The sequence below is a fragment of the Oreochromis niloticus genome, linkage group LG12 (assembly GCF_001858045.2).
Source record: "Oreochromis niloticus isolate F11D_XX linkage group LG12, O_niloticus_UMD_NMBU, whole genome shotgun sequence".
In the NCBI taxonomy this organism is placed as follows: Eukaryota; Metazoa; Chordata; class Actinopteri; order Cichliformes; family Cichlidae; genus Oreochromis; species Oreochromis niloticus.
Window position 1 is genome coordinate 33,141,080 of NC_031977.2, and position 23,758 is coordinate 33,164,837.

Sequence of the window (23,758 nt, forward strand, 5' to 3'; positions counted from 1 at the left end):
TTCGAAATCTCATGGGGGGTGAAGACTCTGTTTAAAAGGCCTTTTTGTTCAATCGTAACAACACTAACAAGCCATTTAAAGAAAAGCTGCAGGACATGAACAGAAACATTCCCCCGAACATGAATAAATGCTTTCTGCAACAAAACAAGCAGCTGAATTCTCCTTTAAACAAAGTGAAACGCAGGAGGTGGAGGGCTGTGTATGCGTAGTGTTTGTTCTGCAATCCAGATCCATCAGTCACTGCGTTTCTGCAGTCTGGAGCACATTCCACAAATCCTGCTGGGTTTTGTTCCCCATAACCTACCTAACAGCGACACAGTAGAGTCCTGCAGAGCAGAGCGAGTCAGGCTCATTTAAGTACAGCACATGCACCACTGTGACCTTACTCAGATAAGCATTCTTCGTTTAATTATTTTACTTTTACAGGTTGTGTGGCTTTAATGGGAATTCATGTTGGGCTTTTGATATAGTAAAGGTTAGACCTGGCTTTCTGTCAGCACTGCAAAACCTCTGTAACATCAAAGTACATATTGGCCTTTTAATTTTGCAAACAGGTGACATAAAGTTTTGCAGAACCCGCTTGCTGGATAGCTTTCTTTCATTATTCTGCATCTTAAATTTAAATAATTAGCGTCTTCTTTCTGTGGCTATAGCTGCAAAATCCTCTGTCATAATGAAGCATTTAATTTAAGCAGGTTTAATGCTTCATGTTTGATTTATTTCCTCTGTCAGTGGTGAAAACTCTTAAATAGAATTTTTTTATGCTTTTCCTTTCTGTCTTTTTTGTCATATAAAATGGTTTATTGTCATATTAGTGAACATGGCCCAATTGTCAGCACATGTATTATTATTATATTTATCTTGGTTCACCCCTCAGTTCAGCTCAAAATGGCGTTTGTTAGCTCCTCTCACCCTTCCTTTAAGCCACAAATGCCCAAAAAACACAGCCATGTATGGTGACAGTAACCACCAACACACCCAGCTGAAGTCTATCTGTGTTTGAGGTCAAGGTTACCTCAGTGCAGTGCTCTACTGGGTTGCACATTCTCATGGCCGTGAAAGAGGACAATCAGCATTAGAGGAGGCAGGAACCAGAAACCCTCAGAAGGACACCAATGAGAAGAAGAATTAAAACAGCAAAGCTGGAAAGACCGCAAAGGAACCAGAGCAGAGCAAAAAACCAAGGTCCAAACAGCAGGTTAAGAGTGAAGATGTGCAACCAAGTGCAGTGAGTCAAAGAGCAAAGCATGCGGTTCCAGTTTCTGAGACAGGAGTACGGCTAGCATCACACAGATTGCTGTCTCTTCATTGAGTTTCTCTTCCTGAAGACAGATTCAAACTCCACTGCTTTAACTGCAGTTTGGCTCTTGTTCTCTTTTGCAGACTCAGTGAGCTTAGCATAGCAACACTTGAGCCTGGTCTCCACCTGCCGCAGGTTCTGGGTCTTCTGATTGGCTGCCCTTCATAAGCATAAAGTTTAATAAACAGCAGGTAGGTGGAGCCATTGTGGCAGAGATGACTATATTAGCAATATCCCCTTCCTGTGACATAATTCAGATCAAAGAGTAGAAAAAACTGCATGAAGCTGAAGATTTAGGGCTGAGTCTTGTGTTAAATTCACCTTATCATTTTAAATTTGGTCCATGTTTAATCTGAGCACCAACAAACGTAACACATATTTTTAAACTGTTTTTAAACTAACAATGAGTCTTAAAAACCTACAGACCTCCCAACTTTTATATTATTTGTGCAGCAAAAGTCTGATCTTGAAACATCCCACAAGCATGCAAACTGATAACCAAACGCTAATTCCTAAATGCCAAGGAGAACTAGGGAAGATGCATCCATCCATGCATGTTTCATTATTTCATAAAAAGACAATATCCGCAAATGACGGAGCTGCAATGGCCTGTGGGAAGATTCACGGGCACTGATGGTGGAGGTAATTTGTTTCATCTGTATGTATATCGATAGTGTCTTTTCCCACAGGTTTTTCTGAGTGGCACCGGAAAAGGAAATGCACATCATTTTGTGATAGGATGAGTACACCCAACAGTTCCCTGCAACTGCAGAGCTGCAGATGCAGTTTTGCTTTAGGCTGAGGACAGAGTGAGATGAGGAGGTGCAGATGGGATGGATCCGCTCTGTAATTTGCTTCTGTGGAAATAAGCAGAGGCATTTCCTCTTGATCTAGCAGGGGGTAGGGCGGTATTAATGATAATGGGACATTCTGGGACCAACTGGCTCTTAAAACGAGGAAAAATACATGACTCAGTGACCTGATTATGAGGTTATGCTGTCATTAACCTCGGGGTTCAAAATGATGATGATTCAAATCCAGAGAACATTGACCTCTGCCTCAGGGCTTTCTGCAGTTTGTTTTTGCTTCTCTCCCTTCTTGTTACTTATTTTCTTTGTCTTGTTTCTTCTTTTCTTCTTTGTTCTTTTTAACTTTATGTCCCAAGTCAAATATCCCAACAATTTATAGATGGATTACCACTCAGTTTGTCTCAGACATTCACATTCTCTGCACCATGAATCATAACAACTTTTGGTGATTTTGTAGCAACTTCACAACTGATAAGATGCACAAATTATAGCAACAACTGTGTGTGCAGAGCCAAGCATTCACCCTCAAAATTTACGTCATTCAGACTGAAACGTTAGTGATAGCCTGCAGAGGCAATTACAAAAAAATTTAAGGCTTCCGATAAAGGCGGTAGAAATTGGAATAAAGCAACACTTCCTCTTCTGTGTGTCCATCAGTGTTTAATTTAAGACTATATGTGCAGAGCTAAAAAGCTGGTTTCGAGATTGCATTTCAGCACATGCCTCTGTTGCTCTCCACAGGGAGAGTTTGCCTGCATGCACTTGAGGACTGTGCAAATGGGATTTGCAAATACTTCTTTGACTAAATACTGAGTACAAATGGAAACCTGAAAGGGGGGCAGCTGTGGGTCAGGAGGTAAAGTAGGTTTTCCACTGATTAAAGAGTCAGGTTTGAAAAGTCACCAGTTCTTTCACGTGCTAAAATGATTGGTTCAAGCATGGGCAGCACAGTGTGGGACAACCACATAGCTACAGCACACTTAATCTACGCTGTCATGTTTCTGCATTTCCATCTAACACCATGACATCATATCTGGCTTCACTAATCTCACAAACAGCTGCTAATCAGCAATTGTAAAAATACGGGCTTATCTAGTGGGTCATCAGAAAGCCACCATCTTAACAACTAGCCTCAGGGCTCGCAAAATCCAGTCGGGCTACCAAAATCTATCTCAGCCCTGCCCGTCGGGCTATCATAGGAAGGAAAAATATATGTCAGTGCTTTTGCATTCTTTCGGAAATGTAGCTGAGTAATTATGTCATTGGCATCTGTGAGCCACTGTCAATATGTGACATATTGAAATCGCGTTTGAATTTGCGCTTGTTTTTTGCTTTCACTTTGCGATCGCGCGAACTGTGTATAGAGAGCGGCAGTACTGATTGGTGAGTGACGATTAATTGCGCACCAATTCCTCTGACATCGTCTTATCACTCATTAGCTTACTATTCAAACGTGACAAGTGAAATCTCCCACAGCAAGCTTAAACATGTGAGAGGTTGATTGCGCAGAGAATCGCTGACCGTTATGTGAGTGCGTGCGTAAAAGCAGCAGGATATATATTTTAGTTCTGCTGAGCCAAATAAGACAGGTCAGGGTGAAGAAGTGACAGCCAAAGAAAAGCCTACCATAAAACGGAAAAGTTATGACAAATCAGACTATAAGGCAAAAAGAAAGTGCAGCTTTATGGTTTCATGGACAAAAGAATTTCTGTGGCTGGAATATGACAAGCTAAATAACCAGGGGTGCACATAAGTGGTCCGCAGGTGCGGATTCGCTGTCAAAATAAAAGACACGCACCAGATAAGAAGTTGCAACGCGCGTTTGCGTACATAAGATTTTCTGGAGGAGGACAGACATTTGTTTAGAACTCTTAAAGATGTCGAAGAAGCAAACTCCTTTAAGCAATTACTTTTGTGTTCCTCCACCTCCAAAGAAATATCAGAAGGAGTCCGAACCGCAAAAGAAGCGCGTATTCTCGGAAAAGTGGTTGCAGGAGGTGAGCTGGCTTCAAACAAGTGATGAACGCACAGAGATGTGGTGCAGAATATGCCGTGAAAATCCCACTCTAGCGGACAAAAACAGTGCCTTTTATATGTACGTAAACACGAGTTGCAACTTCTTATCTGGTGCGCGTCTTTTATTTTGACAGCGAATGCGCACCTGCGGACCACTTATGTGCACCCCTGTAAATAACATAATGTTCTGCCGGGTGTGTTGTTGGTTTTCCCTCGATTTCTGAGTCGACAAGCGCCTTTGTTACTGGGACCAGTAATTTTAAGAAAGACCCCCATTAGAACCCATGAGAAATGCAAGAAATGCATTATTGCTCAGTCTGCAATATCTTTCCCAGAACAAACACCAATTGCAAAGAACATACCAAAAATAAACCTGAAAAATCTGTTTAGAACAGCGTACTATGTTGCACAGAGTGAACTACCATTGGCAAGATTTAGCAGTCTTTGCAAACTTCAAAAAGCAAATGGCCTCGATCTTGGTTCCACTTACCTCTTACCCGTGACTTCAGTGGAAATTTCAAATTCAGGCTCTGACACAGACTGATTCATGTTCTACACAGTTCTTACAAGTTCATAGAAATTTCTGTTCAATTAGAACCAAGTATTTGAGTTGATGACTGTAATTTTTATACAATGTTGTAATTTGTGTTTCAACAATTTTTTGATAAATGTTTTGTTTCCGTTACAATATTATACTTTAATGTATAATATTGTAAAGGAAACAAAACATCAATCAAAAAATTGCTCTCTTTTTTATTCGGGCTACTTAAATTTATTTTGGGCTACCAAAAACTGAAGAGTCCCTGCCCGAAGGGCTACCAGGGATTTTGAAATTTTGCGAGCCCTGAGCCTCCTGCTGCCGTCATCTCAGTGAGGCCATAGAAATGTTGCCCTCACTGAACCTCGTTCGGCTGAAGGTCTCTTCCTGTTAAAACAAAGCAGATTTTTTTCACTTCCACACTGGCCTTTACATTAAAGTGGAACCTGCCCTGTGGCTGCTTTTGTCGTGAAACTGAATTGAAGTTTATTACAACCGCACCATTTTTAAAAGTGCAATGACATTATATTTACATTGCCAAGAATTTTTTTCTTTTTATGTCTTTGATAACATCTGGAGGAAGTTTCTGGTGTTTCTGGGCAGTCAGTCTTCTGTTATCGAGCAGCACATACTAAACAAACATCCAATAATTCTTTCTTTAGTAATATGAAAGAGTGGTTTGGGAATAATCAAATATTGTCATTTGTATAATTGTGCCTCTTATTAATGCATCGATTCTAAATAATTGCCAAACTGAGGCTCATGCAAACTCTATATAGCTGTGAGGCCTATGTAATCAGATTAGGTAAGTAATTGTGTCAGATTCTTTTTAGTTCAGTGGATTAAGTTACTAATTACAAAAAGCTGCCATGTAATTTGTATTCAGTGACATGTTCTAAGTAATCTGATCCAATCCTGCTTACAGTAAAGTGCACATAAATGGTAAGTACTGACCCACGAGGTCACGTACAGACATGCCAAGTTGTCCCTGCCTATGAAAGCATGACGCTGTCTAAATAAGCCACGTTGTTGTTTCAGGTCTCTGAAAAATTTCAGGAGCTGAAGAAGAGAGGAAAAGCACCTCACGCTCAGGAACTGGTTAAAGAGGAGCACTCGTTGACAAACAGCACATTGAACCATCCCCGCTGCGGCGTACCAGACTACCCCACCAAGGAGGAGTGGCGGCACCGGGGGCGATACCGCCAGAGACGCTACACCCTGTATGGACAACGCTGGGACAAGACGGACCTCACCTATAGGTACACACTGGGGCCCTTAGCTGTGTTGTAACTATATGCTCTGCTGCATGTGTGTTTGATTATAAATAAAGCTAAATAAAGCCTACAATAATAAAGCATGAACTTCTACAGTCCCGAGAGAACTCCGTGCTGATGTAAGCCGCAGGAGTCATCTGAAATGTGCAGCTGAAAAAGCGTCCTGCAGTGTTGCCGTTTGGTGCACGCACATACAGTTGTTTTTCAGCTTCAGCAGGTGGCTGTTTTCAGACGAGAACAAAAACTGTTTTCTCAAAACCGAACAGCAGATGGACACAGTTAGAGATTAGATGGTGAATATGGTGGAGTATTTAGGAACAATGAGCCAAATATAGAGACTGAGGAAGTAAAGGATTTTTAATAATAATGGATTGGATTTATATAGCGCTTTTCAAGGCACGCAAAGCGCTTTACAATGCCATTGTTCATTCACGCTCACATTCATACACTGGTGGAGGCAAGCTACGGTTGTAGCCACAGGTGCCCTGGGGCAGACTGACAGAGGCGAAGCTGCCATATCGCGCCATCGGCCCCTCTGGCCAACACCAGTAGGCGGTAGGGTAAAGTGTCTTGCCCAAGGACAACAACGACCAGGACAGAAAGGCCGGGGATCGAACCGGCGACCTTCTGGTTATAGGTGCGCTTCCCAACCCCCAAATCTGTTAAACATCATTCTTCCAAAAGATATTCATTCAGGTGGTGAAGGAGTAGAAAACTATGACTGTATGGATATGGCCACTCTCATCAGCATAAAAATACTTCATCACAGGATAAACGTGATCACTAAGAAATGCTTGTGACGTTTCCCTCCATCCGCTTGTTAAGTGATGACACATTAACCTGTTTTTAGGTTTAAGTCTCTACCGGTGCAGTACTGTGTGTCATTATACCCTTATACAGTATTTTATAAGCACACTTCATGTCTTGTGTACCTTTAGCTCATCTTTTAAAAACATCTGTGCACCTCAGGACCCCAACTTTTTTGTTGCAAAGCATTCAAAAACAGCATCATTCAAATGAAACGTACTCCTCCCTCTTACAACCAAACATCTGGCAGTACTGCATGTCTGTGTTTTACAGAAATACCTAACTAGCTATATAGATTCCTGTCAATTAGCCTACTTTTCATTTTAGCACTGAAGAGCGCACCTGCTGACTCTCAGTATTTGTTTGCTCTTGTGAACAAAGGACTACTTACATGCAAACAAGATACCAGGAATTCATCATCAACTCCCATGTAAATTGGGAAACAGGGGGCATCCGGACTTGAACCGGAGACCTCTTGATCTGCAGTCAAATGCTCTACCGCTGAGCTATACCCCCACTTTCTGTTATTGACTGTATGCAGAACATGGACATAGGTTCCAATCTTGAAAAGTGAAGGTGATGTGGACATGCCTTAAAGCTGCATTTTTTGTAATGACCAGTTGTATAGAGGTTTTTGAGAAAATGAACCTAGTTCTCATATCAAGTGATATCACTTTAAGTTATTTAATGGACATCACTTTAAAGTCATGTCTCATCTACTTAAATGTGTGTTGACTCACTTCCTCATGTCTCTTCCTTGTTCCCATCTCCACTGGGAGACGAGGAGTTGAGTATGTGCAATTTGGGAAATGATAATGGGAGACAATGAGATTCCAGTTAATGCTAACAGGATATATCCTGTATGTTCTGCAGATTTGTCAGCTGCACGTTCATTCCACCAATCATCAAATCATCTCTGCCACATCTAAAACTGAATTCTGTTAGAACATAAATACATGAAAGCCCCATACAGGTTCTCTATCGCTGAGATAAACGCACTGTCTGAAAAGTGAAGACAGTGTAGAAATGACTTAAACTTGCTTTCTTTTAAAGGCCTGCAGGGGGCAGCAGCTCTGGCTGCTCTATTTCTTACTTTTTATGGCCTCAAACACTTTTCTGATGAGTTTATGGGTTCAGTCACTGCATTCAGTTCATTTAGAAGTCTTACTTCTGATTTTATCCACATTATAGTCCCAGTTAATGTTTAAAAGAAATACACAAAAGAGCACAAGCGTATGGTTTAGGGCATGGCGACCTTTCAATCAACCATTATGCATTGGTTTTTCAGTCAGATAGGTAGCATTTAAATAGGAATTTACTAAAGTTACTTGCAGGCCCTCATTTTATTCACTGTCTGCAACATTATCTTAGGCTTCTCCTTTAAGGGAACTTTGTTCTGATTAGCTGACCCCTACCTAACAAAAGGTTATGCCCAATTTGCACCACCCAATATGGCCAGAACTGCCAAATACAACGTCCTTTTTTAAAGAGGGGGCATCCGGATTTGAACCAGAGACCTCTTGATCTGCAGTCAAATGCTCTACCACTGAGCTATACCCCCACTTCCTGTTATTGGCTGTATGCAAACCATGGACATAGGTTCCACTCTTGAAAAGTGACGGTGATGTTGACATGCCTTAAAGCTGCATCCTTTGCAATGACCAGTTGTATAGAGGTTTTTGAGAAAATGAACCTAGTTTTTGTATCAAGTGACATCACTTTAAGTTAATTAATGGACATCACTTTAAAGTCATGTCTCATCTACTTAAATGTGTGTTGACTCACTTCCTCATGTCTCTTCCTTGTTCCCATCTCCACTGGGAGACGAGGAGTTGAGTATGAGTATCTCCCAGATGAAGTTAAAAAAAACCACACACACACACACACAAAAAGGCACAAGCGTATGGTTTAGGGGAGGGGTTGGGAACTCCAGGCCCCAAGGGCCGGTGTCCTGCAGGTTTTAGATCTCACCCTGGGTCAACACACCTGAATCAAATGATTAGTTCATTACCAGACCTCTGGAAAACTTCAGGACATGTTGAGGAGGTCGTTTGACCATTTAAATCAGCTGTGTTGGATCAAGGACACATCTAAAACCTGCAGGACACCGGCCCTCGAGGCCTGGAGTTCCCCACTCCTGGTTTAGGGCATGGCTACCATTATCCATTGGTTTTTCAGTCAGGTAGCATTTAAATAGGAATTTACAAAAGTAAAATAATCCTCATATATCTTATACTTAGTGCCGGCCCTCGTTTTATCCACTGTCTGTGACATTATCTTAGGCTTCTCCTTTGAGGGAACTTTCTTCTGATTGGCTGACCCCTACCAACAAAAGGTTATGCTCAATTCGCACCACACAATATGGCCATATTGGGCAAAACTGCCGAGTGGTCCACCTTAGAAATTTTGTTTTCAACTTAAGCAAATAAATAAATAAAATACAGTTCTTATTTAAAGAGGGGGCATCCGGATTTGAACCAGAGACCTCATGATCTGCAGTCAAATGCTCTACCCCTGAGCTATACCCCCATGTCTTAATTTGCTTCCTGTCATAGACTGTACATAAAAGATGGACACTGCGTACAGTACAGCATTTTGACTGTGGTCTTGATTGTTTTCCTTTAATTTGTCATCTAAGCGTTGGCAGAGAGTAACAGCAGAGCTAAAAGAGAGTGAAAATACACACATTCAACATGTGAACATTACTCTGTGTTCACATCTTGTTCCTGCTCTTGAGACAGACTGGATTAAGGACTTAAGGAAAATAATCAACGATTACAGGACCTACAGAGCACTTTCAGTCGTCAACTTGACCTTCAGAAAAAGGGGTGCTGCTTTTCTTTAATCTAAAGCCATGGCACCATCGAGCGTCTGGCGGTCGTCTGCTGGCTGCTGCCTCTCTGTCTGGCTCACCCGGTGTCCCTTTCAATGTACTCATTCTTTAACCTAACACTATACGAAGACAGGCAGAGAGAAAGCAAAAGGGGGGAGGTAGGGTGATTTTAATAGCAGCACTGGCCACAATCTAATTAGATTCTGCTTCATAGGACCAGTGTAGAGCTCATGGTGACACCTGACGGAGTGATGTGGTTTACCAGGATCAAGGCAACACCCAACTACGTCAAACTCTCTCTGTTATGACCATAATAAGGCCCTCGTTCCTCCCCAGCCGTTGTAAATGAGTCTGATATGAGAGTGGAGCCATGCTAATGAGGCCCTGTGTTTATTTTTTATTCAGAACCAGCCAGCGTTTTGAGCTTGTGAGGCAAGCTCTGGCATGACACCGAAGTCAAGCTGGCTCAGCTGAGAGCGCTGTTGTTGTAACCGCTTGAATGGTTTTTAGATAAACTGAAAAGGAGGTCTCAGGTGGCTGCAAAAGGTTAAAGGATAGCAGGGCTGAATTAAGGGAGATAGATTCCACGAGTGTGCTTTTTTATATATGTTAGACTTCATTCTTTAACTTTCTTATGTTAAAAACATTTTGTCTACTGCAAGGAAGCAAAATAAGTTGTAAAATGTTTGCTTAAACTGGTCTGCAGTGACAAACACTGCACACACATGGAGTAATGACTCGTCAGTCATACAGTAAACCAAACCCTGCTGCTTTTTGACATTAAAGGAGACAGAAAAACATCATAAAAACCACAGGGAAAGTGTTTCCTGTGGTCACTGCTTCACTTCAGGACTTCTAAGGAAACAAGAAGTTGCCCCTTTAGGAAGAATGCTGGTTTAAGTCACTTCAGGTATATCTTTGGCTTTTAATCCAGAAGCTACATCCATGTTTATACAGTTTATGGTATTAAACAGCTATTTATCCAGCTGTTACAGAGCAACACCATTCATTTGGAAACAGATCAACCCAGTCTAAAGTTCTCTCTCTTTTTGCACTGCTCTCCACCAAATCTGAGAGCTTGAACTGTGATAGTTTCACCTGCTTCTTTTAAAGTCCTCTAAAAGACTTAAATATATGGTTTAAAGGGAATAATTTATTATTTAGTAAGTACCCAGGTCGTATTTAGATTTATTTATATATATTTTTAATGTATATAATATTTGAGCTATACAGGTAGGTGTCTCTTAACAAAAACAATACCTGTACACTTGTATTTGTAAAACTACACTCTAAATTCAGAATCAGACACTTTTCATTTTTCAGTAAATGCTCTGTGGGCATTTCTTTTCCTACACATCGAGGTTTAAGTTAACTTTTTTTTATGCTGTTTGGAGGGCAAACTAAAAAAGACAGTTATTGGGATGAATGTCTGGTGTTTTTACTGCTTGTGTCTCCAAATTAACACCATATTTTCCATAAAACCCCGAAAGAACAGGAGCTGATAACGACCACTGTAAATTATGGAAACGTACCGTGTACAGACGGCACTTCTTCTTGATTAGTTCCTTGAAGCAATGCACTAAATTCTTAGTGATGGGCTTTGTCAGCAGTTAATGTGTTCAGTTTTAAGTTGCTGTAGTTGCTTTGATTAGCTTGGCACAGATGGCTGCAATGGTTAGTTTCAGATGTTGCTTTTTTTTAGTTCCTGGAATTTCAGTAGTTGCTGTTGTTCATTTAGTTGCAGATGTCAGTGTAGTTTCATTTGCTTGTTTAGTTGTTAATGTCATTTCTGGTTGGTTTAGTTGCAGATGATGCTGCCTTTGCAGTGGTAGGTTTATTTACAGAGGTTACCTTCTTTAGTTATAGATGATGCTGGTTTTAGTTGCAGCCATTGCTGTGTTCAGTTGAAGGCGTTCCTGTGGTTGCAGCATTTGGTTTAGCTGCTGTCGTTGCCATATTTCACAGTCGCTCGAATTTTACTGGTTAGTTTAATTTTTTGTTGTTTAAATGTAATATTGCTGTAGCTTCAGTATTAGTTGCTGTAGTTTTACAACAATTAACAGCAACTGTAGTTTTGTAATCATTGGGTAAGAAAAAGTTACCCAAAAACAAGTCCACAGATGTCATGCTCAGAGCGAGAGAGGTCTGTTGTAAAAGCTCTCTCTGCTTTACCTCTCAGTCTTTTGTGCTGCACATCCAGCAGGCCCTGATCACATGACCTTAGGGACTTGCTGGGGACGTATGGATGAAAAATTTCCTCTGATCCACACTGGCGCTTGGCCATGCAGAGCTTTAAAAGTCAAAATCTTAAAGTGGACTCTAAAGGCAATGGGAAGCTTACTTTATCCAGAAGTCTCGCAGCGGCAGGTTTTGTTAAGACACGTGAACAATGAATTACAAAAACCCAGACGTGATGAAATAAAGGCATGAATAACAATCTCCAATTCAGATTGTGACACAGTGGAATTCAGCTTGGCAATATTTCTCATGTGATAAAAGCAAGAGTGAGCCAGAGACTTAATGTGAGCATCCAAAAGGAAGGCTGAGTCAAAAGTTACACCAAGGTTGCTGATATAAGATTTTTCAAATGTGGTTAGGAGGCCTAGAGTTCCCCATCATTAAGTTGGATAAAACTATCTGCCATCCAACTTTTAATAGATTCAGCATCATCTGCATAGCACTGATAGGAAATAAAAGTGCTTGAAATGTACTAAAGAGGGAGTGGAAACAACAGAAACAAGAAAGGCCCCAAACCAGAACCTTGTGGCACACCGTAGACAAGAGAAGTGGAAGAAGAGAGCTTAGCTTAAACAATGGAAGAGAGTTAGCCTGATTTCAACCAAAATTATTTCACTCATATGTCACATTAATGAACATTTTAGATTTTGATGTCTTTACACAACAGGAAGTTTAAAACCATAGTTTGTGGCTTGAGAGGACTCTTTACAGTGAAGCTATTCATTTGGAACAGTCAGGTTGCGCGGTCTGGTACCACTGTGCCAAAAAAAGCTATATAGCCAGGAACACTACATACAAGCTGAGCACGTCCTGACAGCTCTGAGCAATCTTCTCTGTGTACTCACAGAGTTCTGAAAAAATTCTCTTTACTCATGTAATTGAGAACCTCATGTAAGTCTTGATCATAATTCTTTTAAAGTTCCCCACTTAGCACTGTACAAAGTGTAGCAACGCATGGACAGACATTTGTGTCTTCTTTTAGAGTACTTTCAGTTAAGAGAGGCAAGAGTATTTTTTTTTTCCTTTTTACATCCATGCCAACAACCAAATTTAGGTATTTAACACTTCTGCACTGGCTAATGAGTTGCCTTAACTTTTTTTATCCTCTCTGTTAGCGCTGCATGGCGGATTCTGGGATGATTGGACAGTCGGGCCAGTTTGCTGCTATTTTCAGCAGTTATGCCTCTTTGCAGATGTTGCTGTAGTCCAGTGGGTACTTTAGCTGCAGATGTTAAAGTGTGTTTGCAGATGTTTCGGTGTTTGCAGTGGTTGCTTTACCTGTTGCTTTTGCCATATATAGTTGATGGGCGATTGTGGCTCAAGAGTTGGGAGTTCGCCTTGTAATCAGAAGGTTGCCGGTTCGAGCCCCGGCTCGGACAGTCTCGGTCGTTGTGTCCTTGGGCAAGACACTTCACCCGTTGCCTACTGGTGGTGGTCAGAGGGCCCGGTGGCGCCAGTGTCCGGCAGCCTCGCCTCTGTCAGTGTGCCCCAGGGTGGCTGTGGCTACAATGTAGCTTACCATTACCGGTGTGTGTGAATGAAGCGCTTTGGGGTCCTTAGGGACCATAAAAAAGCGCTATATAAATACAGGCCATTTACCATTTTGTGCATCTTGCAGTAGTTGCAGTAGGTATCTTAGTTGCAGATGTTGCTGTTTAGCTGTAGGATTCCTGCATTTAGTTGAAGGTGATGACGTTGTTGTATTTAGGTGCAGATATTACTGTAGCTGCAATGGGCAGTTTAGTGGCAAGTGTTTCCTGGTAGTTTACTAGTTGGTTTAATTACTGTAGTTGCAGTGGTGCAGTGGTTAGCACATTTGCCTTACACATTAATGCTTCCTGGCTCCTCCCTGGGAGGAGACACAGCGCCAGCCTCATGGGGTACTCAGTGTGCTCCCAGGGCCGGTCCCAAGCATGGATAATTGGGAGGGTTGCATCAGGAGGAGCATCCGGTGTAAAATCTGTGCCAGGACAAACATTGCTATAGTGACCTCTCAGGATATAAGGAAGCATCCGAAAGAAAGTTTCAGTGATTGGGTTAGTCAGAGTAATTACTGTGTATAGTTGCTGTAGTCGCAGTGGGTAGGTGATGGGCAGACATTTCTGTAGTTTGCTAGTTGGTTTAATTGCTGCAGTTGCTTTAGTTTCAGTAGGCGGTTTTGCGTCAGTAGTTGCTGTGTGTAGCTGCAGTTTTTCTGGTCGGTGTAGTTGGAAATGTTGCTGTATTCAGAAGACATCCAAAGCTTTACTTGCCAGAGGCTGTTGCTTCATACCGACCCCAGACAGCTCTGCATTTCCATTATATGTCACAGTAATCTCATTTAACGCAGAAGCAACATTGAGATTTGATGCAAAGCAAGTGTTGGTCCATTTGATTTATGAAGCGTTTCAGTCTTGTTGGTAAAGCGTGATGTTTTGGGGATTTTTGGTTAATTTTTATTTTGTGGGTTATCACACTGGATGGTTTTATCTAAAAGGAAAGGGAGGAGATTTTACCGCAGTGTTTTGTTAGCAAGCCTGAGGGTAGAAGCACACCTCCCCGCTAAAGAGACAACTGAAGATATCTGATTAAAAGGGGGATGCAAGGCTGGTGGTCTCACTTTGCTACTGTACATCCTGTGTGTGCGTGTGTGTGTGCACATGTGTGTGCGTATGTGTGTGTTTAACACCTCTGTTCATTTCCTGCAGGATTGATGGATTTCCTTGGCAGCTTGGAGAGGAAAGAGTTCGAGGTGTCTTTCGGGATGCAGCGAAGATCTGGAGTGACGTCACTCCGCTCACCTTTACCGAGGTCCGTAATGGACATGCTGACATTCGCATCGACTTCAGAAGGTGGGAAGAAGTGCTGAAAAAAAATATTAAAAAGAAACAGGAGCAAATGTCACATTACACCATGTTGTGAATTATATTTAAGTACCCCAAAATATAAAACGTGAGCATCGTTACACCGGAGAAACACAGCTGAATTTGGGCTAGAATAATACAGTTTATGATGCGGTTATGCAACAAATCATGGTTAATAGACATTACTTTAAAGTGGCACTCAAAGGGCACATTGTCTCCTTTTCTTTATTATCTGTTGCCTTGATTCCTCTCTCCTTGTGTCTTTTTCTTACCTCCTCCACTTGCATCTCTGGTGGGAGGGAGTAAAGCAAAAAAAGAGATGCAGAGGAACTGAAAATGTGTAATTTGGTAAAGAAGAGTCTGTGTTTGTTTCCTTGCTACCGCAAAATGCAAAAAGACCCAACTAACCGTTGTGCAGGAACAGCACCCAAGGTAACCGCTCGTGTGTTAGCTTTAAAGTCAGGGGGCACCCGGATTTGAACCGGAGACCTCTTGATCTGCAGTCAAATGCTCTTCCACTGAGCTATACCCCCCACACTCGGGCTATGATAAAACCATTGCTTTGTAGTTGCAGTAAACACTCTACTACTGGCTTTATGTTCTCACTAGTTCACATCAATACAAGAAGTTTATTTCATGAATTAAGTTCTTGTGCTTTTATTTATTGGTTGATGAATGAAAACAATTTCTCAACATTATCGGTAAATACCTAATATTGACCGATAATGTTGCCACTTAACCTAATTAGTTGTAAACTGTTCCTCCATTTTTTTGCTTTACCACTTACTTTTCCCACCTTTTATTGCCGCCGTCCCAACTTTTTGAGACACGTTGGTGCCATCAAATCAAAATAAGATAATGTTGTCTCAGTTTAAACATTTTCCGTGTTCTATTGTGAATAAAATGAGATTACATTTACATTTTTAGAATTGTAGTTGTAGTTGTGAGTTAGATCCAGCATAGATCATTTTGAACTCGAGACAAAGATCTTTGCTACAGAGGGATTTCCAGAGTCACAAAGATGAAAACACGAGATTACAGAGCAAGAAAAGACAAGCAGATTATACCAGAGATAAAAAACTGGACTTTTGTGGGGGATCTGTGTCATCATTGGAATTACGTAAATTCTTTTGTGAAGCTTTGATTGTTTATCAGTGGAGCGATTTTTATGTTTTTCCTCTTTTGAATCAGGTTGTGTTTTTGGTTTTGAATTGCTTTTATCTATTCTTATAGAACCAACTACAGATGAACGATAAGTTAAAGGAAAAACCAGCATTAAATGCCCCAGAAACCTTTAAGGCCACCAGGTGCTCAATAATTCAGGTCTATGAGCACTTCGGGAGGGTTGATTAACTTTCTTCCCTCATTTTTTCTTGCGTTAATAGTGATGGAGAGTGAGGTCACACATTAATCCAAAACGTCCCATTGTTGTTCATTTATGACTACAAAGACCAAAACATATGGTTCATTTTCCTCAAATGTTCATCATCAGCAAACCATTTAGTGATCCCTCGTGCCACACAGATACCGGCTCTATCATGGATAGAAATTTTTTTATGATGCGTGGGATTGCATCACTCTCATCCTGTGGCTGCTGGGATAGGCTCCAGCTCCACCACACAACCCTAAAGTCTTACAGGTATCCAAATGGATGAGTTTGAAAAAAGATTTACTTCTATATACAGTTACAGTCCATAGAGGCCATAATCATTGCTGTGTCATTCTACAAACATGTTTATTCGTGGTATTGATTTGGGCATTTTAAAATGGAAGTTTATGGAGATTGTCTAACTGCTGTAGACAGCCTCAAGTGGCTGTTAGAGCTGCTGCTGAATTTGCTACTTGGTTTAGACTAAGCACAAAGTCTATCCAAAGGTATTAATTGGGCAACTCAAATAGAAGCAATACAGCTGCGATTCTCCCCTGATTTGTGGCTTCTTCTGACGCTTTAATACAAAAACAAAAGGAGAGAAAGGGTGAAGAGGCTTCGAGAAAAGTCAAAGAATCTGAGAACGTTATCTCCTCCATGAAAGCGGAGATACCTGTAACATTTATTGCAAAATAAGAACGTTCAAAAGGTAATCCTAAAGTTAACCACAAACCAGGGAATGCACTAGTGGTGCAACGGATCACGGCTGATGACAAGAAAAATTTAACTCACTTATTTATTTAAGTATTTTTTGCCCATTAAAAAACATTCAACTCAAGACTCATTCCACGCAATTATATAAAAACAAATTAAGGTGCAGTACAGGGCTTTGTATCTGTCACGGTCACGTAGCTTTTTGTTGCCCTGGAGGTCCACCCATCTGTAGTTAGAGCAACAGAAGATGCCTGGGATAGTTCAGGCATAACTTTAGACTTGTCCTGCTCATACATGCTTGAGACGATCTTGTCACCGAAGTGGACACACAACGGGATGTCATAGCGTGGCTCAAGCACGTGCATCATAGTTTAACCCCCTTGTTTTGCACGACAGAATATGGCCTCATGTCTGCAGCCATAAACACCTCAATAGTTTTAGCCCGGTCGGATTGGGCAGCAAAGGGCTGCTTAAATGCCGCGAACTCCTCTGCTCCTCCACTTGGACCGCTAGCGCTGGCCATAACTATCGCTTGACAGACTGACCATGTGCACCATACACACACTTTTATTTTCTTTTTCAAATCTTCGGATCACGTGCGTGCCGAACCGTGGAGTGGGATCGGTTCAGATCACGGATTAACAGTGATCCATTGCACCACTAGAATGCACACATTAAAGGATATAGGGAACTACAGGGAACTAGGAGCAGGGGAACACACAACACTGAGGGACAACAAGCAAAAGAAGAGACGAGCAGTACATTGTTAACTCTTCTAAAAGTGCTTATTCTTTCTGCTAGTGTTGAATCCTCCCTTAAAGCTGAAGCTGACAGATGAATGTTTAGAATCTTTTGTCTGTAAAGCTGTTAAAAGGTTTCTGCTGTTAAATCCTCCCTCAGTGCCTTTATTGCTCATCAGAGTGTTTGTTTTATAAAAACCTGCAGGTTATGGCATGGAGACAACCTTCCCTTCGATGGCCGGGGTGGCATTCTTGCTCACGCTTTCTTCCCCAAAACACACCGACAAGGTGAAATTCACTTTGACGCTGATGAGTCATGGACACTCGGAAACCACATGGGTGAGTGGATGGCTGAGTTTATTTTTTATTGCTGGAAGCTGTGCATAAAAACTGTGAAATGAATAGAATTACAAGAGCTGTAATTACTGTCTGAATATCTCCATTGTCTGCCGCTGTCACTGTCACTTGTTTTCCAGCAGAACTTTTGTTTCAGTAAATATCCTGCCATGTTTTGTGGAATTGCAGAAGGCATTCACCTGTGGCTCTCAGGAATATCCAGCCTATTGTTATGGGTGTTTGATCCCTGTATACCGTAACAGGAGCTTGGTTTTCATTGCTAGCAATAATTCATACCGATGATTTAGTTCATAATTTTTACTGACAGAATTATTGGGCACAGCAAAGCGACAGAGGGTGTCAGGTTAGAGGATTTTGTCTTTATTTTATGCAGATGATGTGGTTCTGTTGGGCAGCTTGAAGTCAGGTGTGAAGAACCTTGATTGAGAATTTGGTAAAGTGTGAAGCCATGGTTCTCAGTCTGAAAAGGATGGTGTATGTACTCTGGCTAGAGAACAAGTTGGAAGAAGTGTCCCGAGAGGGCAAGAAAGAGTGCAAGAGACTGATGGAGAGGGTTGTGCAACATTTACAATGATATAGATGGTCTAACGGTAAAGACAGATGAACATGAAAGTAGAATTGTAACTTTATGGTTGATTTAAGTTTCTGGCCTCACTTTGGGTTGTGACAGAGGGAATGAGTTTGCAAATAGCAGCAGAAATGAGCAAATGAGGGCATCTGCTACGTGCTGCATGAGGTAGCTTGTAGCCTCCTTTCAGAAGAGCTGGATGACATGCCCAGGGGAGGGAAGTTCCCTGTGACACTAAGATAAGATAAGCAGCTGAGGATGGATGGATGGATGACTTTCAGACTAACAGACATTTTTTTTCTCTTGTTTAATCAAATTATAAATTAGTTGCCAGCAGCTTCCATGTAAGTTGTCAGGTACAGTACTTTAATGTATGGACTGAACTGACGTATATCTAAACTTTTGTACTGCAGTTTTTTAGATCATAGTTTTATTGCTAAGACCAAAACAAAGCAAGGCATACTTTTATATGAGAAAAGTAAGAAACTCACAAAAAATAGTCCATGTTGCTGTCAGTTTCTTAAACGCAATGTTTGTGACAGGCCAGAAAATAAGTTTACTGTACCACTAATGAGGCAGTATTTATAAATACTTAAATGTGTTTGCACTGGAAACATCATCAATAACATCTGTGCGTCTAGTGTTAGTGCTGTTTTTGTTGTGACCAGCTTTGCCTGGGGAGACAACGTCACTTTTTCAATCATGTTTTCTTGAAGCTATACATTCATAGAGTGCTTTTGTCACACTTTGCAGCTAATTTAATATTGCCAGTAAGAAGTATGTCGCTGAATCGTCCAGAGAGTACCTGAAAGAAACTCGTGCACTGGGAGCAAATGCACACTCCGTGCAGAAACTCCAGATTCAAATCGAATTCCTTATTACCGCGCACTGCTGCAGCACTGATAACGTCTGTGTGTCGGTGAAATGTGTGGCTGAGAGTAGATATGAGTCAGTAGGGAGAGGTACTTTTTATGACTCGTTCAGGAGCGTTGGCACTGGATGGGCTTAGGTAGCAAAATCCCCACCATGCAAGCAGGTCAAAACAAACAAAACTATCTTCAGACTTTGTTTGAACCAGGTGTGCCCCTCCATCCTTCCACCCTGCAGGCATGGACCTTCTCCAGGTTGCCGCCCATGAGTTTGGGCACGTCCTGGGCCTGCAGCACACCCGTACGAAGGGAGCCATCATGTCCCCACACTACTTCTTCGCCGACTTTCCACCCAGAATAAGCAATGATGACAAGTGGGGCATCCAACACCTGTACGGATCTCGGATAGTTCAAGCCCCCGAACCCCAAACCACAACCGCCACCACAACCACTACCACAACTACCACTACAACCACCACCAGCACCACCACCACTACTACTACTGAGAGCAACGAGATCTTCCCTACTGGAGTAAGTGAAACTGATGCAACAATCACAGAATCATGAAAATCACCTAAATCTACACGAGAGGTTCGCTAACTGGGTGTGAAGTAAACCTTTACCCTGAAGCTTTATGCAGGCATTCGTGGTACCCAGAGGATACAGCTTTTGTTAGGATTTCATTATTTGCATATATTATATCTGAATATACTATATTTTGACTCTATTATATTTCTGCTGTACAACTCAAATTAGTTGTCATTCAATTTAATAAACAGTTGAATAGTTTCCAAAACAAGAGCTATAACAAGATAATGGTTTTTCTAAACAGGACAACGTTAGCCTAAACAAGTTAAAGTTTACCTAAACAGGATCATGTTAGCCTAAACATATTATTGTTTTCAAGATAATCAGGGTTGCTGATAGTCACGTTTCTGGTTTATGAAACACACTTTTGCATTCATTCTCACACCGCCCAAACAAATCTTACACCTTATAAGGATTGGCCTTAAAAAGGAATTTCCGGAGCTTAAACATAGGAGAAAGCAAAAAAAACAAGGTTTACATGTCTGACAATCTGACTGCAAGAGCTTATTAATCAGATTCCTCAGTAAACACAGCTGATCCTGCTTTGATAAGACTTAAACTGGAGCTGACGTGTTGTTTCCGACTGTTTATTAAATGCATGCACTTTCATAGCGTATGTATCCAAAAGTGAGAGAGTCACGCACATTTATGCATGTGGCACAATAATTATCAATCAGTTACTGATTGGTGATTAAAGGGAGTTTAGCCTTCTCTGTGTCAGGAACACTTTACTTTAGACTTTAAAGCGCCGTGAGGTGACTGCTGTTGTAATTTGGTGCTATATGGATAAAACGAATGAATTGAGTCATATTGAATTATTCATTACACTGAGGGATGCCCGGTCAGGACCCAACTGGGCCAGGTGAGCTTTGACACAGAGTCACAGTTTTACTGTTAAACACAGGTTGTGGAGCTTCAGTCAACTGTCTTATTCTCAGTCTTCACCTCTTCACCAAAGTCAAAGGTGTTTTTTCTTGTTTTAAAACTCAGAGTCAGTGTTTCCAGTAGAATCTGACAGCATGGCAAGCGCTAATGAGCTACAGGCAAAAAGCATGAAACAATCCAGAGGTCACACACAAGAAAACGACTATGAATGCAAGGAAGAATGAACAAAAAGACGCAAGCAGCACCGCAAAGACGATGAAATGATTTGGCCAGTTGGAAGGTAAACATAGGTTCATATACTGAGGAGGGCGATTGGGTAATTGAACACAGGTGTGGCCCAAGAAGAACAAAGGTATAGTTTAAGACAAATAGAGATTTCAAAATAAAGTAGAAAGTGACTAATAGAACACAGGTGAGTCTAATCAAGTTACAAAGGATGGAAAGCTGCCAAACAACAAAACAAAACAGCAAACGATCATGACATCATGACAGTGTATAACTGAGACTTACGTTCATGAATGCTTTGTTAAAACTTTTACATGCTGCCACTGATTAATTAGCTTCTTAATAAAATGTATTAGCTTGCTAAGCTGTAGAAGTCTGATAAATTATCGCTATATGGACAAAATATTCAGTGTATCAACCAATGAATTATTTGGGGTATATACACAGTGGCACCTCTTGACTATTTAAAGAGCATATCTGATTTCTTTGTGTTGGTATTGTTCCAACAACAGTATAATTACTGTTGTTCCACGACCACCTAATCAACCACTAACCAATCACATTGTTGTGCTTTTTTATTTTTAGACATACTGTATATTTAGGGGCTCAGTCTGCATTAGGGAGTTCCAGCGGATAACCTACATGTGTGTTTTTAATGGGACATATGGCTTGTTTTGGGAAAACAATGGAGCTCGGTTGAGTTTTATGGGATTTTTCAACAAGCCTCATCCTGTGAATGGCATCGATTTGTGCGGTCAGGAGACGCTTATGTTGCAAAATATATTTCAAGGCTGCATGCCAGTCTGACAGTGCATGTCTTTGAAACGATACCACATTAGACATGAGTGTTTTCTTTCATCAACCATACATGATAAATGGGGGTCAAACACAAAAGTAATCTTTTAGTCTCGTGAGAGTTTCTCTCAGGCGAAGACCGGGAATTGTTTCCTCTTCACGTCACGTCTTTGTGTAAAATTTGTAACTGAGAGGATTTTCACTTATACTGAAAATCCCTGAAATTCCCTGTGATCGTTTGTGGGAATAAAAGTAGTCTTCAGCCTTACGAAGCACAAAGGCCCACTTTACTTACAGTATTCTGGCGTCTTTTCAGACAATAAAACGGCTCCTTAACACTTCATTATGTGCAGCATAAATCTCACTTATTGGAAACGTTACATTTAAGCAGATGATTGCACGTAGAAATGATCATTCGATCTGTCTTTTTTCCAGCCCGATGCCTGCAGGACAAACTTTGATGCCGTATCTATGATCCGAGGGGAGCTGTTCTTCTTTAAGTCGGGCTACGTTTGGAGGATCAGGGACGGGCATCTGGAAAGCGGTTACCCGGCGCTGGCGTCCCGTCACTGGAGGGGGATTCCCAACAACATCGACGCCGCCTTTGAAGACAAGTCAGGGAATATTTGGTTCTTTCAAGGTGAGCAGTAAAGACATTTGAGCTGCCGTTAAGTGGTTTATGGTTTTATGTAAGCGCAGTTCAGGGGAACGATAATTGTACAGAAACACAGAAGTAAAGCATTCTACCCATGTATGGGCCTGTTTAAATAGATGTAAAAATGTTAATTAACATGGGTCTGCGATGTTGCTGCAGTCAAGTGTACGCACACGCTGCAAACCACCATAGACTCCCAGAAACACTGTAAAAGCTGTTTTTAAGTGAAGTAATTATACGTATAGCTAAATAAAATAACTGTTGCTTTTATCTTGACAAACGTCAGCTGCTTGATCAGCGTCTGCTTTATGGACGGGCCAGTCAAAAAGTCTGCTGACATCCTTTTTTTAAAAACATTTAATGCCTACTAAAGTTAACTTAACCTATCAATGGAAGAAACAACAGGTCTGAAGTCATGTTCAAGATGCGTTTAAGAAATATCAAATGAAGTTGAAATAAGGCCAGGCAGTACTCTCATGTAATACCACACTGGACCACAAGATGGCGAAGCATCTTAGTCAACTTGACACATTTCAGCTTCATTCCAGCTACGGTTAGCTCAGCATTTGTACAGAATTCACGTTAACAAACATACATTAATTACAAGTCATCTTATTATATAGAAATACTAAATAATTTAAAAAGTAGATAGAAGAATGTAATCCTGGTTGGAGTGGAAAACATTAGCACCTCAATTTATCCACCATGATTCAGTTAGAGAGAGATTACGTCTCACGTCTGTTTGGTAGTAAAAGAGGTCATCTGTAAGCTTCTGCAGCTTAAAACCACAATATAACTCAAGAACTGTAAAACAAAATGATATTTAAGACAGGTATGGATTGTACTTTGAAACAGTGGAGCATTTTTCTAAGACTCCATTCTTAGACAGATGACAATTTATAAGAATTTAGTAATTCCATTATCAATATCACTTACAGTAATTTGAATGACACGTATTAATTGGAGCCCACTGTCTGTGCAGGTGCAAACTACTGGGTGTTTGATGCTGAGAGGCGGATCAGGGGGCCGGAGTCCATCAGGAATTTGGGCCTGTACGAGTCTGGGATCCAGGCAGCACTGCGCTGGGGCCAGGACCCCAACTACAACACCTACTTCTTCAAGTCAGGCAACTACTGGAGGTTCAGCCCCCAGGACAACCGAGTCGAGTCTGCCCCGCGCAACATGCAGGACTGGATCGGTATCCCCAACGTCGTGGACGCCGCTTTCCAAGACATCTACGGTACGTGCGCGTGTCTCTGAAATAAAATAACATTTGGAGCGCTACATGTGGTTGTTGAATTGAGACCCAGGAACATTACCATGCTATAAATATGA

The 23,758-nt window shown here is 41.3% G+C and overlaps 1 protein-coding gene and 4 non-coding genes across 6 annotated transcripts in view; 1 reads left to right on the forward strand and 4 right to left on the reverse strand.

Annotated features, from left to right (window-relative positions):
- mmp11a (matrix metallopeptidase 11a) overlaps positions 1–23,758 on the forward strand; it is a 37,388-nt gene that overhangs the window by 10,303 nt on the left and 3,327 nt on the right. For both annotated transcript variants that reach the window (XR_002064143.2, XM_005451490.3), the window contains exons 2-7: positions 5,702–5,922; positions 14,503–14,646; positions 17,687–17,820; positions 19,514–19,806; positions 22,204–22,408; positions 23,406–23,663. Coding sequence is in view for 1 of the 2 variants with exons in the window: in XM_005451490.3 (XP_005451547.1) it covers positions 5,702–5,922; positions 14,503–14,646; positions 17,687–17,820; positions 19,514–19,806; positions 22,204–22,408; positions 23,406–23,663 (1,255 nt within the window). In the remaining variant the exon portion in view is untranslated. The remainder of the gene's footprint in view (positions 1–5,701; positions 5,923–14,502; positions 14,647–17,686; positions 17,821–19,513; positions 19,807–22,203; positions 22,409–23,405; positions 23,664–23,758) is intronic.
- trnac-gca (transfer RNA cysteine (anticodon GCA)) lies at positions 7,189–7,260 on the reverse strand. The gene has a single exon. It is a non-coding gene; the product is annotated as a tRNA-Cys (tRNA).
- Positions 8,234–8,305, reverse strand: trnac-gca (transfer RNA cysteine (anticodon GCA)). Its single transcript has one exon. It is a non-coding gene; the product is annotated as a tRNA-Cys (tRNA).
- On the reverse strand, positions 9,202–9,273 carry trnac-gca (transfer RNA cysteine (anticodon GCA)). Its single transcript has one exon. It is a non-coding gene; the product is annotated as a tRNA-Cys (tRNA).
- trnac-gca (transfer RNA cysteine (anticodon GCA)) lies at positions 15,120–15,191 on the reverse strand. Its single transcript has one exon. It is a non-coding gene; the product is annotated as a tRNA-Cys (tRNA).